This window comes from Corapipo altera, unplaced genomic scaffold (assembly GCF_003945725.1).
Source record: "Corapipo altera isolate COAL_440 unplaced genomic scaffold, ASM394572v1 301, whole genome shotgun sequence".
Lineage (NCBI taxonomy): Eukaryota > Metazoa > Chordata > Aves > Passeriformes > Pipridae > Corapipo > Corapipo altera.
The window spans coordinates 2,231,913-2,245,681 of NW_020884926.1; the positions used below are offsets into that span (position 1 = coordinate 2,231,913).

Here is a 13,769-nt window from a genome sequence, read left to right on the forward strand (position 1 = left end):
CCCTCCTTGCTGTCACCCTGCAGTCCCATCTGCCCAGCCTGGAAAATCCCAGGAGAGTCTCCAACTGCAGGGTTCTCCAAGCAGGAATGATGTCCCTTCCTGGGCACCTGGGATGGAGCCAGGGGCACAGCAGAGATGGGGTTATATGGATCACTAGCTAATGCTTCGTGGAGTTAAAAAAATGATCAGATTAATTGAAATGCTTCCAGAACAAAATGCAACAACTGGCTGGGGATGAATGATGGAAGAGGAAACAAGTGTCTCTAATCTAGAGATCCTAAAGCTGCTCGGTCAGATGGGAGGGGGAGTGGGTGAAACACTGGGATCTGGATGGAGGTGCCAATGGCAGATGAGATGGAGGTGTGTGGTGGTTCATACTTATCTTTACCTTACGGGATTTCTGGGATCCAGAGACAGCAGGGGAGGGAAAAATACAAATGGAAATCAAAGGGAGAGAGAAAAAGAGAGAGAGAGAAAGGGAGATCAGTGGGTGACATTGCAACATGCAGGGCCACAAGACCCCCGCTGCCACCAGTGCTGGGGTAGCCAGGGAGGGGAAGGGGGGTTGCAGAAGGTGACAGGAGGGTCCCTGCCACCCAGGGGTGAGCTGTGCTGGGAGAGAAGCTTGAGAAGAGCAGAGCGAGGGGAGGAAGAAATCTCTTCTTTTCCAGGAATGCTGTGTAATCCTGGTGCTGCACTTCTAGGTGGATCTTACAGATGGGTTCAGCAGCAATCAGGGCTTTTCCTGCAGTATCAGCTCCCCAGCTGGAAAGGGGGGGGTTAAAGGAACCCCAGGGGTCTGCAGACAGAAGTGCAGAGGGACAGGGGATGGGGAGAAGTTGGAGGGGGAAGCTGCCAGCTGGGAAACAAAGAGGAGGCACTGATGGATTCAGCAGCAGCAGTGCCAAGGGGCTTTCCCTGCTCCGTGACCTCCTCCTGGCTGAGCTCTCTGTGCTGGGGGGGCTCTTGAGCCCCCACCATGGAGGGCACAGGCTCAAAGTCACTGGTAGCACAGGTGCCTCATGTACCTGCCCCGATCCAGGGACAGTCGAGGATCTGAAATAAAGAGTGGGAAGGTGGATGTGTGTGAGGGGGCTCAAAGGCATTCCTGAAACCTGGCAGGGGCTCTGCAGCCCTGTGTGCAGGGCACAGGGAGGCAGCAAGGGCTGGGAGAGGTGTGCAGGGAGACAGGCACGCTCTGCCTGCAGCATCCTCCCCTCCCCAGGGCCTGCCCGCTCCTCCTCCACCCCTGAAGCCGTGTGTGCCACAGGGATTAAAAAAGCCCAGGAGCCTGGGGAATCCTCAGCTCGTTCCACACGTGACAGGAGCAGGGCTGGAAGCCCAGAGAGCCCCTCCTGAGCCACCAACTCACCGGTGACTCCCCCATCACCCTCTCGCCGTTGTTGATCCTCATGACCCCCTTGCGCCCGTTCCTCTCCAGCAGGACACTCGTCCAGGTGTTGAGGGGAACCGGCTCCTTGCTCCTGGGTGGCGAGAAGGGGGGAGAAGACACACAGGTGAGAGCTCTGCCATCAGCAGAGCGCTGAGAAACCTCCCCTGAGCAGCCCGGGCTGGGCCCCCTCACCTGAGCACGGCTGCCCCCTTGCCCAGGTCGTATCTGTACTCCAGGTACCCGTCGTGCAAGGCCAGGGACACAAAGTCCCCCTTGCCATCTGTCTTCTGGCCGTTGTAGAAGATCATTCCACTGGGGTTCTTGGCCAGGAACACAACTTCCATGGACATTTTCTCCCTGAGGAGAGAAGGGTTATGGATAACCCTCCAACCCAGCAGCCCCTCGCGCTCTCTTCCTCCACCCCCACGCACTGAGCCCTTGGAATAACTCTGCCTGCCCAGGGCTACGGGATGGGCAGAGAGATGCCACCCCTGCAAGGCACCCTGGGTGGGTGAGAGGCACACCTGCCGTGCTCAGGATGCTGCTCTGTGGTGTTTCTTTACCCACCAGGCAGGTGATGCCCTCACAGGCCCCCATCCCGTCCCCTGGCACTTACTGCAGGTCAGGAACGAAGGTCTGCAGCCCGTTCAGCTCCAGGTAGGAGAAGCCATTGAACTCCGGGAGGAAGGGCATGGTGTGGTCCTGCTCTGTCACTGGGCACAAACGAGGGGATGGTGAGGGAGAGGAGGCAGAGCAGCTTCAGCCAGTGCCCCAGAGCCACAGTGGGCGAGGCCACCGCCCGGGCCGGGCACGTTGAGCTCCATCCACCCCCTGCCCCCAGCCCCGCTCCTCCGCCGGCTCCCACCTCGCTCGCAGAAGTCTCCTTCCCGGCCCATGGGGCAGGCACACAGGGCACCCCCCTCGGGCAGCACCAGGCAGGTGGCAGAGACGTGGCAGGGTGAGGGCTCACAGGGGTTCCTCTCGTCGGCACACGTGGGCCCTGCGGGCAGGACAGGCAGCGTCACCCCCACGCCACAGACCGACAGCCCAACGTCCCTGCTGCCCCCTGATCCCCCCCAGCCTCTGGCTCGGGCTGGGCTCCCACGACCCAGGAAGCCCCCACAGCTGGCAGGTGATGCCCTTGGCTGGCTACGCCCCTAAAATGCGAGGGGATGTGCACGAGAACCAACAGGTCCTGGCCCTTCTGTGCATGTGAACAGGGATATATCCCAGACCTACTGACCTCACTGCAGGAGGCTTCATCCTCCACTTCTCCCTCTGTCCCACTGCTGACACTCCCCTCCCCACTGTGCTGATCCCACAGGCTCTGGGATCCCAAAGGACTACCCGGCAGGATGAGAAGTCCAGTCATGCCCTGCCTGCAGCCCCCTCCCCACTCTGATGATCCCAGAGGCTCTGGGATCCCACAAGGATAAGGAGCCCAGCCCTGCCCTGCCTGCAGCCCCCTCCCTACTCTGATGACTTCAGAGGCTCCGGGATCCCACAGGATCACCCTGCAGGATTAGGAGCCCAGCCCTGTCCTGCCTACAGCTCCCTCCCCACTGTGATGATCCCAGAGGCTCTAGGATTGCTCAGGACCATCCAGCAGGATGAGAAGCCCAGTCACATCCTGCCTGCAGCCCCCTCCCTACTCTGATGATCCCATAGGCTCTGGGATCCCACAGAACCATCCAGCAGGATTAGGAGCCTAGCCCTGCCCTGCCTGCAGCCCCCTCCCTATTCTGATGATCCCAGAGGCTCTGGGATCCCACAGGACCACCCAGCAGGACGAGGAGCCTGCAGCCCCCTCCCCGTACCGGTGTAGGTGTGGAGGCACTCGCAGTGGAACATCTCTGCCTCCTTGACGTGGCAGATGCCCCCGTGGTGGCAGGGGTTGGGGTGGCAGGGGTCGTTGCCACACTCGCCCACCCCGCTGCCGTAGAGGACGTCGCTGCCCTTCTCCCGCAGGTCGTACATCTGGTTGTTCACGTCCAGGAGGCGGATGCAGCCCTTGAGCCCCGTGGTGGCCGTGGTGTGATCTGCCACCCTGAGGGGACAGAGCACGGGGTCACTGGGGCCTTTGGTAACTCCAAGCACGTGGGTCAGGCCGTGCTCCCCCACAGGGCACAGATCACAGAATGGTTTAGGTTGGAAAAGAGCTCTGAGATCATCGAGTCCAATCTGTGCCTGATCATCCCCACCTTGTCCCCCAGCCCAGAGCACTGAGGGCCACGACCAGGACACCTCCAGGGATGGGGACTCCATCACCCCCCTGGGCAGCCCCTTCCGATGCCTGACCACCTTTTCTGCGAAGAAATTCCTCCTGATGTCCAACCTGAATCTCCTCTGGTGCAGCTCGAGGCTGTTCCCTCTCCTCCTGTCCTTTGTGCCCTGGGAGCAGAGCCCGACACCCCCCCGCCTCCCCCCTCCTGTCAGGGAGTTGCAGAGAGCCAAAAGGTCCCCCCTGAGCCTCCTTTTCTCCAGGTTGAGCCCCCCCAGCTCCTCACAGGACACTCCAGCCCCTTCCCCAGCTCCATTCCCTTCCCTGGACTCACTCCAGCCCCGCAATGTCTCTCTTCCAGCGAGGGGCCCAAAACCAGACACAGCCCTGGAGGTGCCTCACCAACACAGACGGATGATCACTTAAGAAGCCCCTCCACCCCCCATGAAGCAGTGGCAGGTGCTGTGACCCGGGGACAGCCCCCAGCCCCTCACTCACACGGCCATCTGGTCATCGGGCACTCCCCCAATGAACAGGTCGGTGTCCAGGTTGAGCCCGTCGGTGCCCGGGGGGCTCTCCCCGCTCACGTGGGGCTCCCCATCCACGGAGAGCATCCCACTGCGCCGGTTCCTGTTCACCACCAGCTGGTGCCACTTGCCAGGCTCCACACGGACCTTGCTGGTGATGACGCCCGTGCCAGAGCCCGTGTTGAACCTGCAGGAGAAAAGAGGGGTGGGGGAGAGGGCCGTGTTTGTGTCATCCTGCAGAAAGGTGATATCTGCCCAGGGAGAAGCTGGGAGCACTTGGGAGACCCCCCCTCCCTGCCCACCTCTGTGCCAGGCTGCCCTCAGAGCACACTCAGCCCACCCCCCCTGAGCATCAGGACTGCCTGAGGACTCATCTCCTCCACCTCACCTCATTCCAAATCTGTCCCTTTGGCTTTTGGAATGGGGGAAAAAAAAAAAAAAGAAAAAAAAGAGTCATTCAAGCTCAGATTTCTGAGGCCTTTCTCCCTTTCCTTTTTTTTCCACCTGTGTTTCTTTTCTCGGTACGAAAAAAAAAAAGAAAAAAAAGACCTCTCGCTCGCCCCAAAAAAAATCAACCTCCCACACCTTCCAGCTTTTCAAAATTCAAACTGAAATCACTGAATTAACTTTGCTGAAAAGTGCCAGAGGGAGGGAAGGAGCTCCCTATCACATCCAAAAAAAAAAAAAACCCTTCTCCTCTCCTCATCTCTTTGATTCCGGGTCTCTCAGAACGCGAGTCCAAGCCTTGCATCCTCCTGAGGTTCTCCAAGCACTGCTCTGGCTGGAGCAGCCCACCTTCCTCCCCACCACCTGGGGCTGGGAGGGCACTCACCTGAGCTCCACGAAGCCGCCCACCAGGGCCAGGGAGATGAAGTCCTTGCCCCGGTTCTGGCCGTTGTAGAGCAGCAGCCCCCCGAGCTCCAGGGTGCGGAACTCCAGGGCGATGCGCACCGTGTGATACGCCTTCATCATCTTGAACGCCAGGTAGGACTTGCCCCCGAAGCTGGGGATGAAGTACCTGATAGCTGCAAGAGCCAGGAGAGGAATGAAGAGGGGACAGAAGGACACAGAGCCTGACATGAGCCCAGGAATGTTTTCGACCTGTCCGGACACGGAGCTCTTGGGAAAGGGCGGAGAGAAGCTGGTTGTCTCCTCTGAGCCCACGCTCACCCCGTCACCACCTCCCAGACACTCACACTGGTACCCAAAACCCCTCCTGTGATGCCATTCCCCCCAAAGATTGCTCCCAGGCTTTAAAGATCTGGGGTGTTGCTCCCCCAACCAGCTCCTCCCAGTTAAAAACCAGTGCTGCTGGTCCTTTCCATGTCCCTGTGCCATCAGCCGAGCTCTGCTGCACACACAGCTCCTCGTAACTCAGCTTCCCTGCTCCTTAGATAATTTTTATCTCTCCTCCCAGAATCCCACATGACAGATTTACATTCATCACTCCAGGCTTTTGTTCATCGTGGCTGAGGTTTTCCAAGGGATCTGAGAGGCCAAGCCCTATTAAAATGAACAGGGCTGGACACCCACAGCTTGGAGCGCTCCAGATTATGGCTTTAGGGACAAAGCTTTTCAGGAATAAGCACTCCCAGCCACCCAGAGTCCCCAGCATGACCCCAAACTGCCAGTGGGGGCTCCCAGTAAATAACAGCAGCTCTGGGTAAGCGTGCTGCCAGTCTCCAGCTGCTTGTTAAGCTGCTCCAAGCACTGGGAAATAGAGGCTGGATTATCAGAACACATCTCCCCGGGGCTGGAGAGGATGGTCAGTGCCTGGCTGTGTCACACTGGCAGTCAGGAGCTGTGAGGGGCAGTGCCACGAGCTGAGCTAACACAGCAGCAGCTCCCAGTCCCCCGGTGCTTCGGGGCACTGCTGGATCAGGAGCGGAGCCAGGAGGAAATCACTCCTGGCACCTCGCAGCCTTTTACAATGAATAGCACATGTACAACCTGCTGTGGCAGAGCTGAGATTACAGCCCATTAAACCAGCCCCTGCAGTGCCAGTGCCAATTCCGGGGCCAGGTTTGAACGTCCCCCCCATCCCTCCATCACCAGCCAATGCGTTCGCTGGAGTCGCCCGACGGGGGACGTTCCCGCTCCAGGCCAGGTTGGACGGGGCTTGGAGCAACCTGGGATGGTGGGGGGTGAGCTCAGAGGTCCCTCCCCACCCCACTCTGGGATGCTGAAACCCAGCAAGAGTTCTGAGATGCTGGAATTCTGTTCTGAGGGGATGTTACAGACCCTCGCTCTGAGCAATAAAACATTAGTGTTAAAGGGACAAGGGGTACCCTGCTCCAGAGCTCTGCCTACAGATGTTCTGCACCAATGAAAAGATAACAGAGAGGACAACTTAGCAGTCATGAATTAGACAGAATGGACATCCAGGGAGATAAGCAAGCTGAAGCGGAGGGGGGTTCACAAGCTCCCAGTACATAGTCAGGAAAAGCTCATGACAAAGAGGACCCTCTTGAGGCTGAAGGACTGGAAAGACCACCAGAGGACTCCCTAAAAGGACAGCCCCATCTCAAGCTCTGCCTAGACCCTGCCTATTATGAATATGATAATTAGATTGTGAAATTAAATGAATATGTATGTATAGATGTTGTAATCACTCATAAAAACTGTATAAATTACCCGGCTTTTCACTGAGAACTTCAGAGAGAGTTTGTCCAGCACGAGCTGGCTACACTCCCTCAACGTTGCTCAAAACAAATACCTTTGCTGCTTAAAGACTCAAAACTGTCCCCGAGCAGCCTCATTTCTGCCAATTTTGGCACCAATGCTGTGGTGGGTGGGTGGGGCACTCACTTTTCTCACAGACGGCCCCTCCCTTGCCCGCGGGGCAGCTGCAGGTGAACTCCTCGCCGTCGTCCTCGCAGGTGCCCCCGTGCAGGCAGGGGTGGGAGTCGCAGGGCCGGGGGGGTCTCCTGGTGACAGGGGGCTGCCGGGTGGGCTTCCTGCGGGTGCTGGCAGCTGGCAGGAAGGTGGGAGGGCTGGGCCTCCTGGTGCTCCCGGCGGCGCCGTCGGGGCGCTGCCCGCGGGCCGTGGTGACGGCGGCGGCCGTGGTGGCCCTGCGGGTGGTGGCCGGGGCCATGGTGGTGGCCGTGGTGGTGGTGATGGTGGTGGTGAAGAGCCTGGGGATCCAGTCTGGAAGAGCAAAGGGCGGGGAGGAGTTAGTGCTTCGCAGCCCTCTCCGGAGCAGGGGAGGCCACGCTCCCACATGCCACGTGTCTTCCCTGGAAAATCACTGTTCCGGGTTTATCAGGATGGACAAGGCCTGGCCACCACTTCAGGAGCACCAGGACAGGCTCCCTTTCCACTGCCACTTCCCCACGGTGCAGCAGTTGCCATGTGCCAATGAAAAAGTGGGACAATTCTACCTCCTGAGTGAAAACCAAGCCTGGGCACACGGATTTTACTCAGAGGTCCTGGCACAGGTTGCCCAGAGAAGCTGTAGGCCAGGTTGGACAAGCCTTGGGGTTGGGTCCACCGTGGCAGGGGAGGTGGAATGAGATGAGCTTCAAGATCCCTTCCAAAACATCCCATGATTCCCTGATTCTGCACCACCCTCTGCACCCTGGCACTGCCTGGGGGAGCTTTTGATGGGTTACTGCTACAGACAAAAAGCCCTGGCAAGAGCAGAAGAGCCACCCTGCCCATCTGAAAGCCTAATCCAAGCGAGGGGGGGGCCGGCCACAGACAGAGGGGACTCACCAAAATCCATGAATTTGACATGCTCCTGCTGGGGCTTCTTCACCAGGATGGTCTTCTTCTTGGAAGCTTTGATCTGCTTCAGCAGGGCCGCTTGGATATCAGCTGCAGTGTAGGACGTGGCTGCTCACAGCCAGGAGGAGGAAGGAGAAAAGGAGCAGTGAAGATACAATCCCACCCAGCAGCTCCTCTCCCACAGAGCATCCAAATTTGCTCCTTTCCCAAGGAAAACGCTTCCAGCCCTCCAGGCACCAGCTTAGGGCTCACCCCCTCCCAGCTCTGTTGGTTTTGCTGGGCAGAAGACATGACCCTGGCAAATTTTAGGAAGGTTCTTTCCTTCTCCTTGCCACAAATGTGTTTCTCCAGTCGGCATTCCCGGTGGGAATGCCTGCTGCCTCCCTGGGCAGGTGGGGGTGCCACAGGGAATGCTCCTACCTGGGTCAAAGTGGGACTCCACGAAGACACGGACGGCGCTGCTCTGCCCCAGGTCCCGCACTCGGATGCTCTTGAAATCCTTCTTGACGTCAGAACTGCGGAAAAGCTCGTCCAGCTGCTCGGTGGGAGGTGGAGGAGAAAAGGGAACAACCTGGTTAACGGGGAGATCCTGGGGAATGGATCTTTCCAGGGAAAGATCTGGAGCCTCAGACGGTCTCCTTGGTTTCAACCCACAGGGGTTTGCATCCAACCCTTTGCAAGACACCCCACAGAGGACAGGGCTCTGCTGTGCTGGGTGACAATTCCAGATGGTCCCTATTCTTTAAGGTAAGGACAGGACCCATAAATAATGTGGGACACACCGTGGTACCTGTGAGGAGGAGCAGAACAGAGCCAGAGCAGAGACACCTTGTGCAGCTCATCCAGGGATTTTCTATTGTGTGGCATCTAAGTCTTCCTGATCTCTTCTAAAGCTGTGTAAACCTGCTTAGGCACTTTGGAAAATCCCATAAAGCCCTATTCTGCATCTTTAAGTACCTGCCTGCCTTTTAAAACTTGGCTCTTGGATACTGCAGGATTTGTCTGAAGTCACATGAAGGAGACAGTGGCAGTGCAAGGCTCACAGCAAGTCAGGGCTGTAACACCCCTGCCAGCTGTCTGTCCAGGCTGGTCTGTCCACCAATTCCTTCCCCTGGCTTCCAGGTAAAGAGAGAAGACAGTAATTAACTGATAAATGGTCCCATGGTACAGTCTCCCCCTTTAAATTTGGAATAGTGAGCAAAGGAGTGAAGGAGCACATCACATCCCCAGGCAGGCTGCACAGGGAACAGGTCTCTGCAGCACAGGGCTGTGGCAGGAGCTCTCAGCCCAGCCACAGATGCCTTTTGTGCCACGGTTTCACGTTGCCAGCCTGAGAAAACAGAAACCAGCAAATGCCCTTAATGGATGAACCCGTGAATGAAGCTTTTGTGTGCACGTTTCCATCCTGGGCTGTACTGGGAAACACTGGTATTGTGCTGCAGAACTGCAGGAGCCATCTGGTCCATGTGCCAGGCACACATCTGCTGGTGTGACTGCACTGAGGGCTTGCCAGCTTTCTGTGTGCAGCTTGGAACCCGCTCTGAATGTGTTGATGTCCTCGCAAAGATGGTTTGTGTTTGCTGTGCCACCCTGCAGGCTCCAGCAGAACGTTGTTACCTCGCCCAGCACCGCCTCAGCACCCCCAAATGTACACACTGCCACCCAAAATCCACCTACTCCTGCAGCTGGCAATGCAGGGGGTTCTCCTCAGGGGTGGGAGGCTGGATTTACACAAGAAGCTTCCCAAGCTGTGGAGCTGAACCACAGGGTGAAGGGGTTCTGGATGTGTTTTTGACTCAGGGCTTTTCCTGGAGATAAGGACACTTTGGGAAATCCAAGGGGTTAAGGCAGAACCTCTTGTCTGAACAGTCCCACCACTGTGGTCAAGCTGAAGAAGGATTTTGGACCCAGAAGGATTTTTGGACCCAGCACAAAGGGAGGTTGTGGCCAGGTGGGGGTTGGTCTCTTCCCCCAGGTAACAGGATGAAAGGAAATGGCCTCAAGTTGCACCAGAGGAGGTTTAGATGGGATATTAGGAAAAAGTTTCTTCACCAAAAGGGTTGTCAAGCAGTGGAACAGGCTACCCAGTGCAGGGGTGGAATCACCATCCCTGGAAGTGTTCAAAAAACACAAGGACGTGGCACTTCGGGACATGGTTTGCTGGTGAACACAGTGCTGGGTTAATGATGGACTTGATGACCTTGGAGGGCTTTTCCAGCCCTGATTCTGTGACTCAGTGACTCCACGGTGTGGCAGGGCCCCCTCTTTTGCCAAGGACAGAAGATCCCTGCCCTGGAACTCACCGCGCTCTCGATGCTCCGGGCCGTCTCCCCAAAGAGCTCTGACTTGGGGTCAGCCATCTCCGGGGTGTAGAACAGCTCCTGGCCTTCCACCTCCTCCAGGATGAGGACTCCTTGGAAGACTTTGGTAGCTGTGGCAGGGAGGGAACACAGGACAAACACCTTTAGTTTGGGTGGGCAGGGGGGGAGGCGTGACGCCGAGAGCCGCCAAGAGCATCCAAGTCCCTGGGGAAGGGGGATGGCAGTGTGTGGGTAGTGCCAGTGCTGGGGTTAGTCTGGATGGGTCTGGGAGAGCCATGGAGGATTAGTGTCACAGGGTGCTGGAGCAGATGGCAAAGACCAGGCTGGAGATGGCAGCTTTTACCATACGGGTTCCTCTGAGCTCCGGCCCGGAGAGCAGCCCCCCTGCACCAGCTGAGTGACAAGAGAGACACGTTAGCAGGACAGTCAGCATTCCAGCACCAGACACGGGCATGCACAGGGCACAGGAGGGAGAAACCTGGGCTCTGGACATGGAGAAGATCTGTGCTGGGAGAAGGAAGGACGGAGCCTTCCAGGCCAGCCCTGCCAAACCCGAGTGAAACTGAGACAGGTCCCTTCCAGGGGAGCAGTGGGATGCAGAGGATGGAGAGATCCCACTGTGCGTTACCACAGAGGAGGGTCCCTGTAGCTGTTGGGAGTTGAAAGGGGAATGGGGTGTCCAGAGGAAAAGGGAGGGTCCTGCTGGAAACCACAAAGGCACTTGGGAAGGACCTCAGTGAAGAAATATCTGGGACATGGCCCCAGAGCACCGATTTTCAGGGTAAGGAGGATGGACACTTTCTGAGAGAGCAGAGGTGGGGTTGTGCTTCCTCAAATTGTGGAAAGGGACTGTGAGCAGGAAGAGAGATTTCAGCTGGAGCAGAGCACACCCCTAGGAACCACTGTAACAGTCAAGCAGCTCAGAGACCCCAGGATGCCCAGCAGGGACCCTGGGGGTGAAGCTGCTCTTCCTGCCTGCCCCAGCACCAAACTGGTCCTGGCCCCAGCTCCCTTTACAGCCACTAACACAGAGAATCCAAGCAGTTCCCTCCTCCACCCTAGTGCCAGTGGAGAGCTTGGCAGAAGCCTGGGCAAAGCACTGGTCAAATTTTTAAGGCTGTAGCAGTCAAGGAGGAAGGTGGTCACCTGAGGGAAGAGAACTGGCTGCCCACGTGAACAGCAGTGCCCACCTGAGTACCAGGGCTGGCTGCTGGGGGCTGTGGCAGGTTGGCACCGTGTCTGCCAGCTGCTGTGGTTCAGCACATCCCCATGAACACCCCCTTCAAGGGACACACCAGCACCGGGACAGGGCACGGGACTGTCCTCGCTGCCAGCCGGGCAAGCACAGTGCCGTGCTGCCCTCCCTGCTGGGCATCTCTCCGTGGCACCCCACATCTCAGCCTGACTCCTGACCCCCCACAGGGACCCCCAGAACCCAACCCCGGGACAAATTCACCTGGGCAGTTGCTGCCCTCGGCGTCGGCAGCCGCGGTCTTGCCGTCGGAGCAGCATCCCAGCGGGGCGTTGTAACACGTGGCCCTCTCCACGGCCGGGGTGGACGTCACCTGGCCTTCCTCCACCTCCTCTTCCCCTGCAGGGGCACCAAGAGGAGCGTTCACCAGCAGCAGTAAGACCTCCCCTCTGCGTCAGAGAACGGGGCTGAGCCACAGCTCACACACACAGGGTTTGGCCGGACCCATGAGCGGCCCCGGAGCGCCCGGAGCGCCCACTCACCGGCAGAGCCCGCCCCGCTGGACTCCTGGTCCCCGCTGGCACCCATCTCCTGGTCCCCACTGCCCTCAGCGCTGCCCGACTCCCCGTAGGCAGGCTGGGGGGTGGCCAGGACCACCGGGGCGGTGGAGAGAGGCCGCACCGTGGTCTTGTGCCCGCCGTGGGTGGCCCAGGGCGTCGTGGCCGGCCTGGCCGTCGTGACGCGCCTCGTCGTGGGGTGACCCCGTTCCGTGGGCTTGGCTTCCAGCGGCGGGGAGCTGGTGGCCACCTCGGTGGGCTCTGGAGCCTGGGTGGTGAGGGGCAGGGGCGGGGGGAGGATGAGCCGGTCCAAGGGCAGCGTGGGCAGCGGCGTGGGAGGCGACGGGTGGCTCGTGTGGGTGATGGACTCTGGAAGGAGCAGCAAACAGGGTGGGTAAGGAGGGGGGCACCTTCCAGGAAAGGCTGATGGTGGCACTGGGAAGCAGGTTGCAAACCCGTGACACTGGTTGGGAACCCTCAGGGTACGTGCCCTGGGTAGGAAATGTCAGGAAATGCCATGGCACTGCAGAGGAAAGCAGCCAGACCTCAGGTCACGAGGCTGGCATTGCCCCAGCCCCCCAGAGCAGCGGGCACTCACCGTGGCACTGCCCCACGTGCTTCACCGTGATGACCTGGCCCTGCCTGCAGGCGATGGTCCTCAGCTGGCACTGGTCCCCGTAGGTGACACCGTCAGAGCCACACACCTGGGGGCAGAGAGGACACATGAGCTGTGCCTCTGTCCTCCTCCAAGCAAAAGAAACTCGTCTCTAAATGCTGGGAGAATTCTGAGGCAGAGGGGACACGGGAGCTGCACCCCCTGTCCTTCTCCAAGCAAAATAAAGCGGGCTCTAAAGGCTGGAAGGACTTGGAAGGAGTCCCTCTGAGGCACAGAGGGGATGGTCTGCACAGAGGGACCCGAGGTGGGCTGTGGGAGGTCAGAAGCAGAGCAAGCTCAGAGTTATCAGGTGAGGGACAGAGCATCCAGCTCTGCTAGGAGCCACCTACCACTTGCACATCCCCCTTTTCCCACGCACCAAGGCAGGGACCAAACCTGCCCTCCTGCTTCTTGTGGGGTGAAGAGACACGAGACCCCCGCGCTGCCCGATGCAGATGAACCCCCACAGGTTCCTGCTCGCCCCCCTGAGCCCCCCCGGGCTGCCTGTGCCCCAAACCTTGGTCATGTTGGCCTCTGAGCACAGTGGGGACGGGCACTCGCAGTGGGCAAAGCCGTTGACCTCCACGCACGAGGCCCCGAACTCGCAGCTCATCTCCTCACAGGATTTTGGGGCCGAGGGGTCTGGTGGGGTAGGAAGAAGAGGTGATCAGAGCACAGAGAAAGCAAAATCCCTCCCTTCCTGGCGCATCTTAGCTCTGCCAGGGACCCGTTTCTTGGTGCCCCTCACCTTTCTCGCAGCCAGTCATGCCCAGTTTGCTGCCATTGGGGCACTGGTTGCACTTCATGCCAGTGATGCCAGTCTTGCAGGAGCACAGCCCCGTCATCTGCTCGCAGTCATCCCGCACTGACCCCACGGGGTCGCAGTTACAGGCTGGGAGAGAAGGGCAAAACCACACTGTTGTGCTGGGGGGTTCATGGAGCCCACTGCAGCCTCACCCGGGTCCCTCTGGCACGGGGCACATCACCCAGCTCTGCAGGACAGCTGCTGGAGGTGACTTACAGTGGGACAAACAGTCACTGCTTGGCTTGTGATAGGACAAACAGCTGCTGGAGGTGACTTACAACGGGACAAACAGTCACTGCTTGGCTTGTGATAGGACAAACAGCTGCTGGAGCTGACTTACAGTGGGATAAACAGTCACTGCTTGGCTTGTGA

At 58.7% G+C, this 13,769-nt stretch overlaps 1 protein-coding gene across 6 annotated transcripts in view; it reads right to left on the bottom strand.

Annotated features, from left to right (window-relative positions):
- AGRN (agrin) overlaps window positions 1-13,769 on the bottom strand; it is a 114,026-nt gene that overhangs the window by 11,757 nt on the left and 88,500 nt on the right. For 4 of the 6 annotated variants that reach the window (XM_027658182.1, XM_027658180.1, XM_027658178.1 and 1 more), the window contains 17 exons: window positions 13,341-13,484; window positions 13,110-13,234; window positions 12,536-12,641; window positions 11,923-12,306; window positions 11,645-11,779; window positions 10,171-10,298; window positions 8,288-8,402; window positions 7,856-7,975; window positions 6,950-7,288; window positions 4,974-5,166; window positions 4,113-4,328; window positions 3,211-3,440; window positions 2,259-2,393; window positions 2,010-2,106; window positions 1,586-1,750; window positions 1,373-1,484; window positions 389-400 (listed from right to left, as the gene is read on the bottom strand). In XM_027658182.1, the coding sequence (XP_027513983.1) occupies window positions 389-400; window positions 1,373-1,484; window positions 1,586-1,750; window positions 2,010-2,106; window positions 2,259-2,393; window positions 3,211-3,440; window positions 4,113-4,328; window positions 4,974-5,166; window positions 6,950-7,288; window positions 7,856-7,975; window positions 8,288-8,402; window positions 10,171-10,298; window positions 11,645-11,779; window positions 11,923-12,306; window positions 12,536-12,641; window positions 13,110-13,234; window positions 13,341-13,484 (2,756 nt within the window). The remainder of the gene's footprint in view (window positions 1-388; window positions 401-1,372; window positions 1,485-1,585; window positions 1,751-2,009; window positions 2,107-2,258; window positions 2,394-3,210; window positions 3,441-4,112; window positions 4,329-4,973; window positions 5,167-6,949; window positions 7,289-7,855; window positions 7,976-8,287; window positions 8,403-10,170; window positions 10,299-11,644; window positions 11,780-11,922; window positions 12,307-12,535; window positions 12,642-13,109; window positions 13,235-13,340; window positions 13,485-13,769) is intronic. The other 2 variants (XM_027658179.1, XM_027658183.1) reach the window with 1 other exon arrangement.